This window comes from Lepisosteus platostomus, chromosome 7 (assembly GCF_059453375.1).
Source record: "Lepisosteus platostomus isolate fLepPlt1 chromosome 7, fLepPlt1.hap1, whole genome shotgun sequence".
NCBI lineage: Eukaryota > Metazoa > Chordata > Actinopteri > Semionotiformes > Lepisosteidae > Lepisosteus > Lepisosteus platostomus.
The window spans coordinates 12,472,926-12,494,329 of record NC_142617.1 but is presented as its reverse complement, the minus strand read 5'-3'; the positions used below and the strand labels follow the sequence as shown (position 1 = coordinate 12,494,329).

Below are 21,404 nucleotides of genomic sequence, written 5' to 3'. Positions count from 1 at the left end.
GCGTGGGACGTGTACTCGTGTTAATGTACGGTATATTGTGAAGTGAAGAGGAAAGGCACACTACGTCTTACTGCGTTGCCACTGTTTACAGTACTAAAATTATTTTAGATGGGTCTGTTATCTTCAGGTAGTATTTTGCTGTTATCATTTGAAGGTCAAAAAAGAGGTGCAAGAATAAAATCCCTGAATAAATGGAAATCAGTACTACGATCTGTACTTTCTTAAATCTTAAAAGTTTGCGAAAAAGGTTTACAGGGACATCACGGGGAAATAATAAATAACAGTTATTCTGCTCTTGATCCTTTTTGTTGGGATAGCTCGCTACCGTATGTAATGCGGTACCAGCAGATGTTGTTCTCAAGAAACTTTTAAAATAAAATACAAACGCCGCACGTGATCTGACATCTGGCACGTTTTCAGATGAATGTACACAAGGAAGTTGCATACAGTTTCGAAGGCGTTTCATACAAATGTAAACAGTAAGAATTAAGGAACGCTGTCAAAGAAACATTTTGTTAAGGATTATCACTCGCTAAATCATTGTAGAGGAACTGCAAGTTTGCTTATTTAGAAGCAGGTTAATGTGTGATTAGGAATAGGGAAAAGATCAACATAGTTTGCTTACTTCAGTAGCAACCTGTAGAAACGTAATAAAGGGATCGGGGTTTAATTGTGCACTTCTGCAGTGAGTGAAAAAACACGGTACCAATGTTCGGGTAGGTGTAATCCAAAATGATTCGTAGGGTTAATCAGTTGGGAAGATTTCTTTTTCCTCTTTACAAACCAGTCATTTTCGTAGCATGATCTTGATTCTTCAATAATTGGTTAAGTAAGATCTGTGGTCCTGGCCTCCCATCGCGTCATTTTTAGATAGAGCAAGTGCAGTATAAGGTGCCCTCATTCGAATTGTTTTTTTTTTAACGATATACAGTACATATGATTTTGAGACCCGGTTACTCATTCTTAGTTGCGAATGAATTTAGTCTAAAAGCTTTGACTATGAAGTGCGTTTAATTTACTTGTTGAAATTATGAGGTAAGGGATTGATAAAAGATAATTGAATGTTGCAGACCTGGAGTTGTACAGCCAAAAGTTTTTTTTTTTGCTAGTACAAATACAGCTCAGGGAACTAGACTTGTGTTTATGTACTAGATGTAACTTTAAAAAGGGGAAATGGGAACATTTGCAACGAATCACATGCCTGCATACTGTTGTGAAACAAATGCCAAATGAATCCCTTCAAACCTGATGATGGAGCAATTAGAAAACACAGCATAAAGTTCCCATTTTAACCTAGACAAGTATACAATACTGAAATCCTGAATTATACGAGTGTGGCTTAAAAAGTTATGTAGCCATCTAGAGAAAAACAACAGATGGTCCCAGTTTGTGCAGCTACTCACAGCTCATGTTGAGATGAAACAGAAAATCCACAATATTCTAGAATCTTTTATTCATGATTGGTTTTGCATATGGGCCACAGTAAAACGCGAAAGAACAATTCCAATATTGACAGATAATTGGTGGTAGAAAACCCATTCATTTGTAAATTTCCTTTGATCCTTAGTTATAATTTCAAGAATACAAAATTTGATTTTCTATATTGGGGAAATGGTCAAAATCATTATCAGCTGTCACAGGTGGCTTAATCTGTCTATTAGCTCATAATATAAATGAGAGAGATGTTAGAAAAATGCTTTTTTAAAAAACAAAATCGTGAGTGTGATCTTCAATCCAGAAACAAAGTTCCAGGAATGACTGTCTTATCAATTCAATAGGAATTGTAACCAAGCTGACAAATATATTTTCCAGTTCACTTTTCTGTCAGCTGTGGAGAAATGTGCTGTTTGCTGAAAATGAAATCTACAGGATGAACTGAATAAGTGGAGATGAAGTGTGGGAGACAGGTGGCGTGTGTGCTGGATGAATATTTCACGGGTGGGGGAGGAGAATTCTGGTGTCACCACTGATCCATCCAGTATTGCAAAGCCACCTGTCCTACTGAGGGTTGTGGTGCCACCATTAGAAAAAAAAATATGGGCATAGGCAAATAGAGTGTGGCACTTTCTGCTATAGGCTAGTCAGTGTTATGTAATGCCTATTTTTTTCTTTAGTTAAAATTAAAAAATGACCAATCTTGTTATCAGCCAGGTCTCCTGCTCTGGTTTCAGGAGGCACGGATGGTCCCACTGCGAACCACCTTAAACTTATTGGGAAGCACTATGCAATTAATGGCTCTGCCTACCACCTCTGTCAGTAGCACAGAGACCTCAACCCACCAGGTTGCCTCCAATGGGCATTAGAACTGGGATTAGCTGACATGGATTCTCTTCATGTCAAATGTCTACAGACATCCCTCCAAAATTATAGTTTCTTTTTTGAGTGACAGCTGCATCATGGCTGTTAAATAGCTGCGTGGCACGTCGTCTGCTTAAAAGTGACTTCTTTACTCACTAGCACAGAAGTGCTTCCGTAGCTCTGAACCTCAAAATCAGATAACTTTAAGACAACTATTGCACATCTCCAAAGGAAAACGTTCAGTCATTTCAATGATTACAGTGGCTGTACAAAAACTTTTAATATGATCTGGCAGGGAATGCCATAACCACAGGACCCGAGCATAAATCAACATCCCCTTCTCTTCTTGGGTTCTCTGTAAGAATAGAGAAAGGCACAGTCAGTCAGCATCAAAGCACTCTGATGTTAATAGCCAGACAGCGACTCTGACAAGTACTCTGGAGCCATTACATTTAGTGTTTTCAATGAGTGCAACAGGATTTTTAAACGAATCCTCTGTCTCACTGGAAGCTAATATGGACATACTAACACTGGAGTTACTTTATATGTATTCTGTTTTTTGTTCTGTTGCGCAGTCTTGTAGTTTCTAATTTTTTGGAATTTTTTTCTAATTCTCTTTCCACAAGAACTAGGAAATGTCAAAACAGAATCATAAGTAATGAATGATATAGCATTCTTCTTCCCTGGGTAAATGTGCTACAAGAGGTAAGCACTTTTTAATTAATACTCGTGGAGACGTCTGTTTGTTGTGAAATGCTTGCGCAAATTGTTTTCTTGCAGTCACAGCTTATTGACTAAGCAGACAAGAATCAGGCTTTGCAAGCAGACTTTCGGTATAGCAGATGGCTTCTGATTTATAGAGACCCCACGACTGTGGATCTTCACAGTGTGCACTGATTTGGAGCTTCCCTTCTTTTTCAGTGTATTTTTCATATTTGGGAGTTTAGGTTAAACAACATCTAAAATAACACAGCAAAATGGCTTGCAAAATGATCTACATTGATGTGTCGGATTCCAGACCTCTGACCTGTGCATACAGATTAAGAAGGAGGCTTCTTGTCAGAAACGCCAATTACCTGCTTGGGGCCTGGAGCCCAGGGTCAATGACATTGAACACGCTGTGCTCTTACAGAGAGAGATGCATTTTCAGATTTCTAAATCATGCAAAACTGTCTTTCAGAATTTGAAAAGCAAACTATACAGAATCTAAATTTAAAGAAACTGCAACATTAGTAATGTCAATTACTGTAAAAAAGTAAAGTCTATAAAAAAACTTTGAAGGATTTGCTCTTTCATAAAACGTAATGCTTTTCTTGTTCCTTAAGGAACATGAAGGTCTGAATCTTTGATAGTGTTGCTTTGTTGACAGTGCGTGAATTTTGAAACAACATGTTTTGATTTTGAAGGCTGAGTGAAAATGACTTGAGAAGGCCTGATTTCTTTAGAAGAAAAGATTACTTGGTAAAGTCATAAATGAATCACATTGTTTATTTTAGTGTTAAGTGTTGCTTCTAAACCACAGAACACTGTTGTGGGGTCAGTGTTTTCATGTATTACGGGCAATTTCTGGCAAAGTTCCTTTTCAGTGCTGACATGTTCTACCCAGGTGGAATAAATCTCCATAAGACATGCAAATTTTCTGTCAAGTGATCTTTTGATGTGCTTTCAGAGGTGCAGAATCTTGTGAAATTAGAAGGATATTTGTAAGGGTTCTAAAATCTGAGAATGGAGCCATTTTACAGTGCATTCTTAAGGAATCTGCCATAAAACATCTACTTTACCTTTTATGAGTTGAGTCTTGTAAACATGCTATGAAGCTGTAATATACAGTTTGTCCAAAACGTTTTTCTTATCAGTTTCCCTTCATGTTATTTACTGTATACAAACAGTCAATGGCTCAGTGGGATGTGTGGTTCATATTAGCCGAGTTGGGACTAATAGGTGTATATCATGACAGAATTAATTTAATGACAGGATTCATTTGAATCCAAAATGTTTTATTTATAATATCGTACATCATGCTGCAGATTGCTTGGTAAAACTGGAATTTCATTTTGCGGAAATCTTATTTAATTCTTTCTGTGAAGACATGGTTTAATATCTTTTGATATGTCAGAAATTTATCAATTTCTGTGGTAAGCAGTTGGTTTGTTGAAGGCAGGTTTTCTGTAGATCTGTAGTGTGTGAAACATACATTGGCAAAAAACATAATCCAGAGTTCTTTGGAACGTCTGTAGACATAGAACAAGTTTGCCCATACTTAGTCACACACTTAGGTCGCATAAAAGTCACTGAAAGTTAATCTGCAGTGCGTGTTATCATATCTGTAATATAATTGTAATCTGATCATATAATTGTCTGCTATATACTGTAGTTCTTGTATCAGACGGAATCAGACAGAAATGTTAACTGGAAATGAGACATTATGGAGCAGAGGAGACTTCTGCTCTTTAAGGAACAATTAACTGTCTACAAAGCAACTTGTGATGCATCATGTTAGTGTAGTTATCACCTGGATAGCACCATTTCCAAGCTGTAATTGCATAGGTCTTTATCTAATAGAGAGTTGCTACAGTATGTTATATTTTGTAGCTAAAGATCACTTTAATTTTAACTAGTTATACAAATACAGTGAGCATTAAAAGAAACATTACTTGCAATTACATTAAAACTTTCAAGTAAAATTGCAGAAAACAGACATAATGTAAATTCGCAGAAAACAGACATAAGGTAAATTCATTATATTATCTTCATCAATGAGATTGATTCACAGGGGGGTCAGTTGTGAAATTCACAAGCTAGTTGCATGTGTGGCTACTGTTGAAAATAATGCAAGCAGCTTATCTGAGAGATGTGCTTTGCTCCAGGTTGCAGATGCTGTCTTATTTCTTTTGGCCAGCATGGATGATCTTACGCCTGATCACTGGTTTCTGAACTGTGTCCTAGCTCATCTTGCAACTGTGGCTCAATTGTGATGATTAAGGCATAACTATAACTAGCATAACTATTCTATTCATATCTCACAAGAAAGCCATTATTACACAAGCAGTGTGAGGATGTAATTTGTTGCACTGGAATGTTGTCATATCAGGATGACCTCACAGGAAGGTAAGCAAGTGAGGTCCTAGAGCCTGGATCAGTGTAGCACCATACAAGCCCAGTGGCCATCAATAACTACAAATGGAGTTATTTAATGACTAGACATTATTGCCCAGCTCATCGCACTTGGACTTCCCTATTGATTTTGGAAATGTGTTGTGACTTGTGGTTTTCTAGAAGGCGGCTTGTGGCTCAGAGGGTATTTAGCTGTAACGTCTTGCCAGATTAGAAATTGCTGGCTGTGAAGGCCCCAGGCAGTGAGTGGCAGCATGGTGCCTTAGTCACAGACAAGTCATCATATGGGTCAGCCCAAGAAATTAGTTGAGCTCAGCCCCATTAAAAAGTGTCTGTGATTCTTACGGAAGCTAGTGATGCTATGCTGTGTTGCTTAAAATGCATCACAGGCATCCTGCAGGAAATCTTAAACAAATGGTCACTGCCATCAGAGAGCAGGGGTGAAGTGCCCCAAAAGAACTGATTGACTCCTTGTCTCTACATTTGTCCTGCTTATGCTGTAGCTCAAGGGAGCCACATACTGTGCCAGATTGAAAAAGGTTTCCAGTATTAAAGGTCTAGAAAGTATCCACCTTCTTATGTCCTTTCTGGAGGGTATTATTTTTTCACATTGTTTTGACTAAAAATGAAAAATACTTTTGTAATTTGTAATTATTCACATTTCAATTCCAATTCAAAATGGGCAAGGAGAGCAGAAGGAGGTCTTCTGTTTGTTTGGAAGCATGAAAGTGTTTGACATTTAGCTGCTAAGAACGTTTTTCCAGACTTTTTTAAACATTCCTTTATAAGAATCCATCCATTTTCTCACAGCTTCTTCCAATTCCAGTAAAAAAGGCGCCGGTCTTCGGATGAGACATAAAACATCTTTAAAACATAAAAAGAGGTCTTGACTCTATGTGGTGATTATAAATCCCAGGACGATTGTCAAAAAGGGTAGGGGTATTAACCCCAGTGTCTTAACCAAAGTTCTCTCTGGACTTTACCAGTTCTGGCTTCTAAATAATCCCCATCTATGAACTGGCTTCATTACTCTGCTCTCCTCCCTACTGATAGCTGATGTGTGATGAGTTTACTGGTGCCATGGCACAATGTGAATTGTGCACATTGGTGGTGGCCCCATTACTCACAAAAGTCTTTGAGTAGTGTCCAGAAAAGCACTATATAGTATAAAGGGTTATTCTTATTAATTCATGGTTGCAGGGCACACACAAACACAGACATACACACACTCACACCTAGGGGCAATTTTCCCAGAGGTCAGTTAACCTACCATGATGTTTTTAGACTGTGGGAGGAAACTGAGGGAGAACACACAGTACAAACTCCATACAGATTGCACCTCGTGTCCAGAATTGATCCCAGTGCCCCAGCGCTGCAAGGCAGCAAATCTGACCACTGCCTCATAATAATCCATCATGCTGAAAATAAAATATAATAGAGGTTGTTAAACTGTTAGGCTGTAAATATCTTTCAGAGAAAAATGCCTTACTTAACCTATAGCGATGTGAGTGATAAGACAAAGCACACTTCAGCCCTCGTGCTTTTGAATTTTAAACAGACTGTCTGGCCTTCAGTCACTCTGAGAGGTTCTAAGTAGCTATTTTCTGTTGTTTTGTTTTAAATGACAGTTTGTCTTCAGAGGGCAGCAGCTGTTTTCCCCCCTTTGTGGTTACCATGGAAACTGAAATTGGCATTTTGGTCATGTCAGACTAACAGGGAATCATACTAATCATTGTGGTCAGATATATTGAAAATAAATAGCAAACAATAACTCTAGAGCTGGGAGCTCTGTGTTAAGTGAGGCCAATAGCAGCACATCACTGAACAAACTAGGGGAGCAGGAATTTTCCAAAATCAGTAGGTCTGTTCTACCTCAGAGTATACAAAACTTTCATGTCTTTGCCCATACTTCAAGCATACCTTAAATTGCAGGGAATATTTGTAGGTTATGGTTTTTTAAAATAATTTCTAGAGCTAGAACACTTCGTTCATTGGAACATTTTATGATTTCTATGTATGTCTCTGGGAGTGATCTTTTAATGTTTACATTTACATCAGTGAAATGCACAATAACATATAAGCCATTAATGGAGCCTGGCAAATTACTGTACTGAAAAGTGGATATCGGCTTGATATAATAGAAAATTGCATTGTTTAGGACTCAAGAACCACATGCTTGAACCTGTACTGATAAATAAAAGCATCATTTCAGGGTATTGTGCTATTTTCCAATGTGAAGGAAGGTTTATTTAAAAAAAAAACCTCATCATCTCTGAAGATCTTTTAAAATGTATTTAAGAACACCAGTTATTGTTTGATCTGGAGCTAAGTATTACTGTATATACTAAGCATCAAAAGAAATCACTCTGTGCATATACGTTTTCAGAGGAATAAAGTATATGGATTTTAGATATTGATGCACTAAATAACATAATTACTGAAAGGTTGGATTTATTTGATGTGGAGAGTTGACCTGTTGAAGGTCAACCATCATAAAAAAGAAGCAAAAGCCAAAACAAATGTGAACAACACCATTCGGCCACTGGTATCCTGTAGCAACATCTCAGGTGAACTCACCAGCAGTCCTCATTAGTGATGACTCAAAATCAAAATGTGGTGGTCTTGGCAGGGCTGTCCAGTTGTTATATACTGTAACTTGTAGTGATAAATGGCATTCTGATTGCATGGTGCCATGTTGATCAGGTCTTGGAATCTTGATTGTTGCCATTATTGTTGGTCATCCTGACATGAAAACACACCACGCTGCTTGTGTATCAATATCCTCTTCTCATTTTGCATGAAAGCTAGTTACTGTACTTTGTAGATGGCCTCTTCTATACATTGAACTGTCCAGTGCACATAAACGGTCGAAATTTCAATTTCTCCGTTTAAATCTCACCCTTGCATCATCTGCTTTTTAAGTGTTTCAAGCTGTATATTGTGTTGTTTTTCCTATGTTTTATAATGGGGAGTACATTATTGTTTTTGTTTTACATCGTGGACAGCACAGTGACACATTGCTACCTTGCAGATCTGGGTCCCAGGGTTGAATTGCAGACCTGGGCTGCTATTTGCATGGAGTTTGTACTGTATGTTCTCCCTATCTTCGTATAGGTTTCCTCCTACAGTACAAGGATATACAATACCAAGAGGTTAATTTGGCTTCTGGGGAAATTGGCCCTAGCGGCAGTGTGTCTGTGTGTGTCCTGTGATGATCTGGTATCCTGTCCAGTGTGTATTCTCCCTTGTGCCTGTTGCTTGCTCTGATAGGCTCCGGCTTCTCTCTGACCCAGAATTGGATGAAGCGGTTAGAAAATGGAATGATAGATTATACATCATTGTCTGTTGGCAGCGTACGTTTTTTTTCGTCCCCTTGGTCTGTAGACATTACTAATGTAATGTAATACTGAGCCACACAGTATTGCTACAGTACATATAATCTTATATTTTATAGCTGTGTTGTACGTTATTAATGTGTCCTAAAAGCTGAAAAAGTAATACATTTGCTTACTTTTCTTGAGTTTTTTCACATGAGTAATCTTCCTGCTTAGATCATTAACCCTCGTATATGGAAAACTATCAGGGTGATTTTATTTATTTTTTTATTCAAGAGGGAACGTTTGTTTTTTGCACACTGAAAATTGCAAATACTTTGTGCAACTGTGTAAAGAGGCCATGAACTAATGGTAACTAAAACTGATTTTCATCTTTTTTTGAAAATTAGAAAGAAAACAATTGATAAACATTTTTGTGTCGTATTAATGTAGTGCAGATAGATTCTCAAATCATTGACTGAGGCACCTCAAATGTAAACCTACTTGAATAATCCATTAATAAATCATACACCTGTAATAAAAGAAAATAATGGACTTATTAACTGCTTAAAACAGTAGTACTGTAGTTCTGCTAGTTTAAACAAGTATTATTTATGAATGTATTTAATTAATCTGCAAGGGAAGCATTTCCAACGCATTCACACATCCCAGAACTTTCAGCAGCCCTGAGAAGAATGATAAATGAGTTTATTTCAGAGCAATAAATCTCTAAATTTGTGCCCTTAATAAACATTCAGTTTACTGTATCTTGCCTGGAGTTCTCTTATGCCAGTTGAGCTTAATTACCACAATTATATGAAGACTCTTAAAGCAAAACAGGTAACTATTTTCAAGATAAAATGGAACCGATTAAAAGCAAATCTCAGGACTCTTTTTCTTACTGGATAGATTGCAGGAGAAACACCTGGGAAATGGTAAACAAGGTGACGGGGAGTTATGTCTGAAGCAAAGTCTTCAAACTGAATTGGATGACTGATAGGACAGCAAATGACAAGGCCATCATAGGTGGAAACATGGATTGATTCAGAGCTGAATCACTTCACGCCAAGGTTAATGATGACTGCATTTGTTTTCCAGTTCTGTTTTTTGGGAGTAGGGGTATTTGGTGAGTGTTTGTTGCAGTAAAAGAACAGGTGCAGGTTATGCATCTAAAATGTTTCATTATACATGTGTACTAAAATACATTGTTTAAATAGCGGTGTGAATTGTTACTGTAGGTGTGTATAATAATGGCTTACTGAGCCTGGAGATGAATGTGAAGCAACCTTTTTAGTCATTTTATTTCTTTTATTTTATGTATTTTGTTTTGGTCAGTGCTTTAAGAACCAGGTTTTCCAGATTTTTCTATCGATCCAAGTAAAAGTAGGGAATAATAATTCCTTACACTTATATACAATAAAAGTCACTATTAAAATCTAAGATTTGTTTTAAGTACTGTACATATATGTATAGTTTAAGCTTGCAACTGGTAGAAACTGGGTGGCTGAGGATTAGCTGAAATTTAGAGAATAAAAAAGAACCTCATGACATCTTCCTATAATTGGATCCGGCTATATGATGAGACTAATTCCTGGGTAAAAGGAGAGTAACGTTCCAGGAGTATCTGTAGAACATAGTTACAGTAGATACGGGATAAAGAAGTTTGTAATGGGTAGACCAAGGATAGATTGAGGTCAGGAGGGGGCCAATGAGGAATATTAATCTGCAAGCTGTAAATATTGATTTATCTTCAAGTGCCACTTGACGGTCAGGTAGTGGAAACCATAGAAAATTAATAACGCATGCCTCCAGTATCCTAGATGACAACAGGTTCTTTCTTCTGGGAGTTACCTTGCAATAAAATCTCCCAGCATTACATCCATAAATTGTGTTCCAACCGTGTCTCTTGTAGACCTGAAGAGATGCTGAGAGTGTTGAAGTATCCTACACACTTTTTTTCCGTCAGTTCAAAGTAAGGCCCTAGTATTGTGCGACACGATAACGGAACTCTTTCACTTGGCCATTAAATAATCTGTATTTAAGAAGAAAATGGCTTATTGTGTGTCGGGGGTTGCCAAGCAACTAATAATTCAAGAGAAATGAAGCAGTCACTTAGGTGGCATGAAGCATCCCCACAATCATGCCGTTTTATCAACGTATAATTTTCGTGGAGTCTGAAGCTCTGTACTACCAATTGTTCAGCACTCATTAAGTTTAGAATTTCTTCAAAACAGTAATTGCTCTTTATCTTTTGAGGATTCTTTACTTATAATAACAAGAGATAACAGGCTCATAAATAGTAATGTTATTATAGATTTTGGTCATCCTTACAGTATATGTTATATTTGTTCAATAATACTCGCTAAGAAATTGTACTGAAAGTTAGTTTCCTGTAAAGAAAACTTCCACAAGTGAATTGATTTAAACTGAATTTAATCTGCTGTATATATTAGGAAATGAATTCCTACTAAAATGACTTTGGTGTGTTTATGGGGGGAATTGAGCTAAGAAATCAGTTCAGTGAACCAAAATGCAAATGAAAGCTGAGAGTTTTAAAATATTTCTATATGACTGTGTATGTAATGTGCACTTGTAAAATAGTAGGTGCATTCTGAAGTAATTTATTATAATTGGAATTATAAGAAGACATAATAATTACAATAGAAGTAAGGTTGTCAACATTTAGTGTAGGTTACAAAGAAGAAAATGATATTTTTTAAACGCAAAACAAAATAATACACTATTTCAAATCGTGTTTTGATTATATACTGTATCTTTACTAGGGTTAGATTTGGGGAAAAACAGCCAAAAAACTACATACGTATTACAGCTGTATATGTACAATGTCTATGTTATGTATCTGCCTATTACAATATGTGTGCATATTATTGTCAGTAGTTTGCATTTCTGGTTGTAGAGTATACAAAATGTGTGTGTACAGTATATAAAATGAAGACAATGTAGTTCATTCATGGTCTACAAAAAAAGTGTTCTAATCCATATTTTGATTTAGCTTCACAAGTCTACACAATCCTCAGAACTGGTTGCATTAATGGGATGGATTCATCGTAGTTACTGATTGAATTACTAAAACACTTGTAAGGTGCAGTAGGGCACACAGAGAAAGTATTTAGATCTAATAACATTTTGTGTGAAATAATTTTAGAAAGAATCTCCTTTTGACCTGTAAAAGCATTGTGCCACTAATGAAATGTATATAACTATATTATAATATATAATATAATTGGTTATGATGGACACTTTTTGAAGAGCTAAATTAGAAGGCAGTAGTTTAATTTAGCATTATTTTTTACATCCTGTAACAAAAGTATCAATGATTTCTGTATTCAGTTCACAGTTCTGTTTTTTTAAAACTGTTTTTGATGACACTATTTCTTTTGCTCAGAGTTGCATTTGTTCCACTGAGTAGGCACTATCTCAGCCAGTTCCAACAAAGTAATTGTTCTGTCAGTTTTGGTAATGCGTATTTTAGTTTTGTAAAAGGTTACGCTTTACAGTATTGTGCTCAAACATCAAACAGAAACAAAAATATTCTGAGGATAAGTAGCTTTGAAGGAAAATTAAAAATGTTAAAGATCTCCTTGTAGATGCTGTTTACTAATGAGACCATTTTGAATTGTACTAAAATATTTACTAATCGAAGCCAAAATGGGATGTCGGTGTTAAATAGATCAAATTCACTTCTGCAGCCTTGTTCATTTTTGACCTTGCCTTTCACAGGACCATTAAGAACAAAAATGAATTTGGACCAGGCTGACGTGATTGAAAATTGAATATACAGTTCATGTACATATGTGGGTGTGTGTTTTGAGAAAGTGTGTTTCTGCATTTTAGTGTTCAGCCTTCAGTATCTATGAATAACTTAGGCTCAAAAACTTTAAAGAATGGGTCTATTCAAATGGCAAATTAGACAAGGTCACGGGTCTGCCAGAATTGAACTCTTGAGAATGAAAGTGTTTAATATTCTCTGCAATACAGAAATATCCTTTGCAGTGAGGTTCTAGTGGCAGTCCAATATGTATTCTGTACTGTTGAATTTCATACTACCGTTGCATATTATTTGAGTCTTCTGATGCAATTCTGGATTATTTCAATACAGAATTTTCTGAAAAATCAAGCTATCATGAATTGTCTTTCACTTTTATACAGTCAAAATGAAGTACAGTATCAGTATTGGCCTCTGTCTAGTGTCTTGTGTTTTCAGGAGCATGAGAAGTTACAGACAAGGATGCCATTCAAGCCGTCTAATTTGTTTCACTGCCTGTAGCTAATTGATGCGAGGGTTTCATACAGCGATTTCTTTTTTGTAATAAAATTATTTTGAACAAAGAACACAAAAACAGTAACAGTAAGAAGTCATAAAACCAACAAATTCTAGCAATAATTATCCCCCCCAGACAGTGTTTTTTCAATCTCTCTCCAGATCTCTTTTAAGGTGGCTGTTATGTTCTATGACGTCATTTGAAATGAAGCAGTTTGCCCAGTCTCGAAATAAATTCCAAAAAGATTGAGCACCTAGCTCCTATTGTGATTTCCAATTTCAGTGAAGGCTTTTTACTTCTGTGAAGCAGCTGTGCTGTCATTAGAACATTTTACTATTGAAATGGCTGTGATGAAGATTTTTTGCACCCTTGTGAAATTGCCTGCTGATCACAGTGTCAATGTTCTTTTAACATCACAATGCGAGACAGTTCAGTCCCTTTCGAGCTATTGTACTGTATACACCATTAAATCATTACTGTTTTACCTTCAGCTGAGGGTATCCATTTTGGGAGCATTCTTTTCAGAAACTCAACGAGGTCATTTCTCTCTGGTTTTTGAGCCAAAATCCGCAGATTCTTACATTATTGTCCTGAGATTTGTCATTAAGGGTGGTGATTTTAAGACAACTGTCAATTTAAGGAAGTGCCGTACACAACACTGCGCTTCACACTGCTCATTTTTTTTTTCTGATTGTGAACTACCCACCCTGGTGAACAACCCACGAAGTATTGACTTCTGAGAATCTGTGTCTTTTCTATGTGATTGTATTGTATCCCTTGGATACAATTATTTGCCTCTTCCATTCCTCTGCTGATTACTTAGAGATTATCAGTTGGAAAGACCCTGTCTGTTTAGCCAGTGCTCTGCTATATGGGCCTCTGAAGAAGATTGAGGCACTGTTTTGAAATGAGGCTGTTGTAGTCGGTAAAGTCGGATCATAAAGGTGATGATATAACTGTGAGGGGATAAGGAAGTCAGAATAATGTAAAAAGGCTAAGGAATTAAGCAAAAGTAAAGGTCAGATCAGGGAGCTTAGTTGTCTCTGACCCACTTGTGTTTCCAGTCTCCTTCGGTTCATGTTTCACTGTTGATTCTTGAAGAGCTATTAGCTACCTTTGTCAGTGCCCTTGAAGTTTTGAAATACTGTAATCAAGAGAGGAAAGGACATTCACAGGACTTTAGCAACAGAAAGGGGGATTTTTATTCATTTTTGGGTAAGATCTATTTTTAGAATAATAAATTCAAAGAGCTAAAATTATGACTATTTACAACGGGCTTATGGTCCTTTTGGTTATAGACGTCCATTGTAATGGACTGAAACTTCATTTTTTGTTCCCTTAACCTACGGTTATGAGAATAATGGCTCAAATCCCATTCGTCTCGAAGCAATAAAAGCTTAATTCTTAATTAAAATTCTTTTTAATGCCTGTGCCAAAATCACACCATTTCTAAATTGTGAATGCAATATGTAAAAGAATTGGCCCTCCTGCAAGAGATTAGAAGTTAGTTGAATTGTTTGAAGCAATTAAATTTTCAAATGCCCTCAGGACAGTGTGGTTTATCTTAATGAATGGGTCAAAACTGAAAGTCTTTCTCATGGGATTCACTTTTTCTCTTGTGTGTTGGCACAGAAATCCTGAATACCTATTATGTTGCCTACTTCACTTTTAAAATACTGTTTAGATTATAAATTACTTTTGAATACAGTATACATCTCAAAGTACTGTATGTACAGTAGGTAAAGAATTCTTTTTAATGCCAAGAAAATAAGTGATGGAAAGTTCTACCTGTATAAGTCACAAACTCTTGGGGGTGTGTAACATAATATATCTCCAGGGTCCTGGTGTTGGTCTGTGGAGTGTTTGTGTTCTCTCTGTACTCACCAGAGTTTTCCCCTGTCCACCTCTCTAGAAAAGGCTGGCTAGATTTCCAAATTGTCCCTCTCCTCATGGCTTTTTGATGGACTGGAATCCTATCCAGTGTGGGGCAGGAGTCATGTGATCCGAATTCCCATCTCGTGCCCTATTCTTCTGAGATAACAGACTTCAGGTTGCCATTACACTTACACTTACTGATAGTGGGTGCAGGGTCGGATTTTGGTGTTCGTAGGCCCTAGGCACTTTCACTCTGAAATGTGCAAAAAGAGGTGTAAATGCCAATTGAATTACGTCGATTGAAATGATGCACTTTAAGCTATTCTAATGCTAAACCAAGTGATAGACAGAGCGAGTCGAGCGACCATCACGTTGATACTTCTAGTTTCTAGAACAGCTGCTAGATAGCGTAAGATTATTGATTTGGAGCACCTTGAAGCATGTCGCTTCAGCTCATTTTTTGTTAGTCACTAGTGTTTCCCTCCTTTGTAGGTCCTAAAAATTTCGTAGGCCCTTGGCACTGTGCCTGCAGCACCTGATGGGAAATCTGGCACTGAGTGGGTGAATCTCCAACTTGCAGCTTGTACTAATTTCCTTGTAAAATATAACACCTTTACTAGGGGAAAATGTGTTCTTTTTGTTCAAGAAGATGAAGGGAAAGAAGGCATTTTGAAACAATGTCCCTAAGCTTCTTATGTCCCTAATACCCATGTAGATGACCAAAGTGTTTTGAAAATTGTTGTTTTTTTTTTGCCTTACAATTATTTATGAGAGTCTGGATGTTTATTGTCCAAAGATAGCTTCTTGTCCAATCTTTCTCTTTTGGTTTGCTAGTAACTAAGTGATCTAATATGCAGATATTTTGAAAAAGCTAAATTAGACATTGAGTTTCTGGCAGTACTTTTAAAATTGTATGCTGTAATGTCTCAAAGCATGTTTCTAGGAATATTGTGTGTGAACATCACTACTTAATTTGCACACACAACTACTGATTCATACACAATGATCATTTAAACACTGTACATTCAGAATGAGGGGAGAATGCAGGAGGTTGCCAAAGCCATATGAGGGCAAGCACCAGGGAGCAAGAGGTCTTCAGTTACTAAATAGTGTTTTGTTCTTGGACCTTGTGAGTAAATTATTAAATTCTGCTTAGAATAATTACATGCGTCATTTACCAGTATTCCTTTCTTCGTCTAAAAGAAGCCACATGAATATTGAATGAGAGGTAACTGCATAGTGTAAGCCATGCTGCCCCTCTTGTGTGTAATCTGTTTTGTGCTGCAGTAAGCAAGGCGTGAGAATGGCAAAGTCAATGAATTCATGTAAAATTCTGCCCCACAAAAGAAAAGCAACTCCCTGAACATATTTAATGAGAAGGCGGGTGACTGGGTCCAGTGGTTGGTCACTGAAACTATGCCAGGCACTATGCCATGAACCATTATTTAATCATTTGAGACTGTCACAGACAAGACCTTTCTATAGTCATGTTTTTCATGACTGTGCTGTATGCTAATTCATTAATGCACAGTGTTCCCCTGCAAGATCTGTCATGGCCCTTTCAAATGTATTCATGAGCAATAGTCTGAATAATTTAAAATATGATTTATGCTTTATTATTCAAGCTGTATTTTTAAAATTAAATTGTGCTTTATTCCATGGTAAAGCTTACAATGATCTGGCAGATCCAGACACAGAAAGTGGTGCATGCCCACCGTTATTGATGTTCCAATAATGTATATTAGACATTCTCAAGTAGTGGAATGTGACCTCCTAGGGCACATACTGTACAGTATAAGGATGCAAAGGGAGCACAAGGGTACAGTACTTTATATTTACAAAATATGCACCAACATTTTCTTACTATAAGACGGTGTTTTCTAGAGCAATTTATATGTACTTGTGTAATTGCAATATACAGTTTTAATCACTACTCACCAGGAAATTCTTCAAAACAAATTTTAGTTCGAACAGTCTTTTAGACCACATCTGATCCAATCACAATACTTTAATAACAAAACTCATTAACTGAAGTTGAAATACTTTCCTGTCCATCTAAAAACAGGGTATTAAGCTATGGACATCCCTATGTCCCATTTTTGTCCACTTATCTGTCCAGGGCTGGATTTTCTGCACTTTTGATAAAAAATGAGCACGGCAACAGACCAGATGTTGAACATGACTTGGTGTTGTGCTCCTTCTGTACTGTAGCTGAGAATTTCAAAACTTGAAAAAAATACAGCATCAGAGCTCAGACTGCAAATGTCTGAGGCAAACTCTTAAATTAAATAAATGGCTGATCAAATGTGAATTTGGATCCTACTAGCTTCAATCTGTTAAAGTATTTTAAAGTAAAAATTAAGTTCACTGATAGCAATTAAAATTATTAGCCCATTCACCAGTGGGGTGGGGGCTGTGGTCTTGTGTTAACTGAAAAGGAGGGAATCGTGTTTCAAAGGTTGAGAACCATTGATTAACATGTTAATGGCTGTTTCAAGGGCTTCTCCAAAGGATTTATAGTTACCTCCTTCACACTCCCCCAAAAGAGAATACAATGTATTGTGAGGGAGAAAGGTAACTGAATGTACTTGATGTAGATTGTGAAAAGGCCCAGGAATACAATAAAAGTTAATTAATGATTTTGTTTTTTGGACCATATAATAGAGAGAGTGAAAATTGATTTAAGAGAGGGAAAATTGATTTATAGATTAATACCTGTCTGACCTTTACTTGTAATCTTCATGTACAGTGCTTCCTGTGCTTATACAGTATCGTGTCAAGATGATACTGTTTTGGAAGGCTTTTTTTCAGTGAGCTTTCACATTTACACCTCAAGGTTAATAGTGACTCTTTGGTTCTAATTGAATTTCAATTCCACAGAGAGCTTATACTGTAGATGGCATGGTCCTTGTTTAGGGCTTTCGAACTAAAGCGGGCTCTTCTATCATGAGTGTTGCCTCTCAAGTCGAGTCTAATGTTTTGATGTAGACATTTGTTTGTTCTTCAATTGTTACTGAACAGAGAGTGCAGGAGGCTGTTTTTACTAGAAGAATATGGAAAGTGTAGTCACGACATCTCTTAACGCCACTGCTCTGTTAGTACATGGTCTCACGCAGTCTTTATTGTGCTGCACATGCAGATGGTAAAGAAACAGACCTGATCAAGGCCATCAAAATATTGCATATCTGAAAGGAACGGCCCTTTCTAATTTTTTTTTCCATCTCCCTCATTGTTTATTAGCCATTGCGACACAGGAGCAAGATAAGAAAAATGAAATGCACTGCTGGAGTATTGGAGACTTTCTCAAGGCTGATTGCTTGGCTGACCTCACTGAAAAGGCTTTCAACAAGCTATCCTAAGCCAAGGCGACTGTTTGTTTTTGAAAGCCACACTTGTTTTTTATGCTGCTTATGAAAATATGCCTGATGTCAATTTTCCAGGATGTCAGAAGGTATTATACCAAACCATACAGTACCTTCTCTAGCTGAATAGCTTTCCTTAGCCGGATGTGTGAATATCTTGATTGTAGAAATTAAATGTTTCCTGTTGCACAGTGTCAGTCTGTACATACTGTAGCATCAAATGACTGGATAAGGAAAAAAAAATTGAAGTAGTCCTTTTTTGATAGGATTTGATTGGATTGGTTTAGGGTATTTCAAAAATTGGAGTCTCCCACCAGTGTATATTTCCTTAGTTTCAGAACAAGAGATCATCACATCGTTAACCAAGACAACAGAAGTCTTCTTACAGAGGGATGTTTCCAAGCCTGATGCTTTAATTAAATCTGGTACACCTAGTGCATCCTGTAATAGCATTTGTCTGCAGCTAATTCCTCCAAGGTAGTTGTATTATCTGTGAACCATGAAACTGTTAAATACTGCAAACATTTTAATTCCATATGCTTTTGCTTCTCTACATCATGCATTATACATCCATGAAATTGCACTGCTCCCAATAAATACAGCATGAAAGGAAAATAGTTTGTTGTTTGCCTCGAGTGTAGCATTGCTGTAACAAGAGACGGATTGTAGTCAGTCGTTGTTACGACCCCCAAGTGTCTAGGGGTAAAGGGGCATAACATTTAGGATACGTCTTTTGGAAGCAGGTGGGTTCTGGTGAGGGACTAGGAAGCGTGATGGCAAAGGTTGGTGCAAAGTGATGATTTTAAGTTAAATAAGTGACTAGTAAGACATGATAACACGCAGGGTAAGGGAACTAGAGTGGTGCCAAAGAAAAGAAAATAACAAACAAAATGGAGCTGGCTAGGAAAGTGAGGGAAAGCTAACCTGACTACAAAAGAAAACCCGAAACACAGGGTCTTCGGCGTCTTCAACACCATAGCTAACCTCCACAGACTACCCAAAACCATACAAGACAAACAGCACTCACCCGTACTAACTAGTGTTACTAATACAAAATCAACTAAGTGTGTAGAATGTACCCAACAGCCTAAACTAACCTTATACACAAAAGTTCACACAAAAATACAAGTGAACTAGGAATACAAATAAGGGAAAACGAGAGTAATCAACAGGAACGGGGTACAAAAGCAGAAGCGAACCGAAGCGATAACCAAAGCGAAATGAAGCAAAGCAAAACCAAGCGGGACTGAAGTCAAACGAAAGGCCCTTCCTTCAGAAAACCTCCATGTTATATAGTGACTAAGATGCAGTCTGATTGGCTGAGAGGCTGATTGATCATGATGTCATACGGAACAGTGGTGTAATGGTGGGCCAAAGGGGGAGGGAGAACAATCAAGAGTCAGCAGTGTGGAACATAAAAAAACACACACAGACCACACACTGGGACGTATCAGTCATAAAAAGTCAGTAACTTTTATTCTTAGGAAGCTGCTGATTTAGGACACAGTTTTTCTAGATTAGTCTAAATATCTATTTACTGTAGCTATTTTTGTCTACTGTAGATCTCTAATCCCTCCCCATAAATTACTGTATGTATGTATGGATTATTAGTCAATTACTCTTGAATGCAAATTCATTAGTTTTCATACCCCTGTTCTACTTGCCAAAGAGAAATGTACAGATATAGTTTTGTGCTTTGTTACGGAGGTTAACATTTTGAAAATGTTAACCTCATTTTGAAAAATTTTAATCTAATATTGTTCAGATATGGTACTTGTATATATCTTTGGCTCTCAAAAAGTTTCTGATATGTTTGATACTGTACAGTAGGTGTTTTAATCAATGCATCCATGCAGGACTAAGCCCAAGCTGAATATTCACTCAAACCTTTCATTTGAATGATGCTATAATGAAAGGGTTCAAATTTTAAAATTGAGGAAACATTTTCTGTTGTGTAAGAAAGGTTGCAAAAGGCTCCCACCACCCTTTTACATATAACATTTTAAAAGCACTTGTACATCTAGATAACTTCTTCTCTAGTTCATGATTCACTATTGATTCTGAAGAGGTCCATTGGGTTGGCCTGGTGAATGCCTTGGACATTTTTGAATCCTAGGATCAGCGTTTTCTCTGTTCAGTTTTTGTAGCTTGGGAATTTATATAGTACTTGTTATAGTCTAGGTTTGTAAGATTTAAGTTTTTTAATTGATGAGTTTAGTGGTAATAAAGACAGGGAACTTTATTTACACAAACAGATTTTTACTCTGTGATGATTACAATTTGAACTTCACTCGACCACACTGTCTTGATTTCTTCATGTCCCTAAGATTATTACGAACTTCCTTTACTCTTCTTCAGAGTTCTGGAAAGTGTACTGGATTATACCCTTTGTCTTTAATTTGACGGAAGAACTGAAGTTCTGAACATTCTCTTTATACAAAAAACCTGAACTACCAGTTCCACAATGCAATTCAGGGCGTACTGAGAAGTTGGCATATTGCAAACAAGCGTGATGTAACTGATGACTAACTGCGGAATGTGCTCCAGAAGAAATCTGTTTATACAGTATAAAATTCACACACACATCATATGACTGCAGACCTAATGCCAGAGGCTATGTATGATGAAAATAACTGTGGACATAATGCTGGTACTTTTTTGAAAAAGAAGTTGAATTTGGTTTTATAAAAAAGACAAGCCCTGTAGGGTGCCCTTGTTTCAGCTTTAAAAGCCTGCTAATTATAGATTATTAAATTGTAATGCAAATGAATATTCTTTTGTGCTTATGTTTTCTTACGAGTACTCTTGTTTTTCACACGTCTTGGCTATTTGTGTGTGTGTGCGGTGGGGGGGGGACGAATTTCCTTTCCTTTTATATTACCTATTTATTCTGTTGACTCCTGTTTTTTCCGTCCCTTGTTAAGCTTGTGCTGTACCTTGCCATCGACCATAAAGTTTTATTAGAGCACTTCTTGCGCTAAGTGCTTTTTGCTCAATAAAACTACAATCTAATATCCTTTGTTTTGGCTAGCCATCGTTAACATCCAATCAGTAGGGAAATGGCTTTGACTTTAATGGAAATCCAGTACTTGATTTGGTTGCCTTAGAAACCCTGCAAACTAGGACTCTACTTGCATGATAGCAGGGTGTAATATGAA

At 37.0% G+C, this 21,404-nt stretch overlaps 1 protein-coding gene across 2 annotated transcripts in view; it reads left to right on the top strand.

Annotated features, from left to right (window-relative positions):
- pde2a (phosphodiesterase 2A) overlaps positions 1 to 21,404 on the top strand; it is a 224,639-nt gene that overhangs the window by 466 nt on the left and 202,769 nt on the right. The window contains exon 1 of one of the 2 annotated variants that reach the window (XM_088639303.1): positions 546 to 716. The exons of the other annotated variant lie outside the window; for it this stretch is intronic. Within the exon in view, the coding sequence (XP_088495429.1) occupies positions 709 to 716 (8 nt within the window). The 5' untranslated portion in view covers positions 546 to 708. Of the gene's footprint in view, positions 1 to 545; positions 717 to 21,404 lie in introns of those variants that run through there. 2 annotated transcript variants of the gene reach the window in all.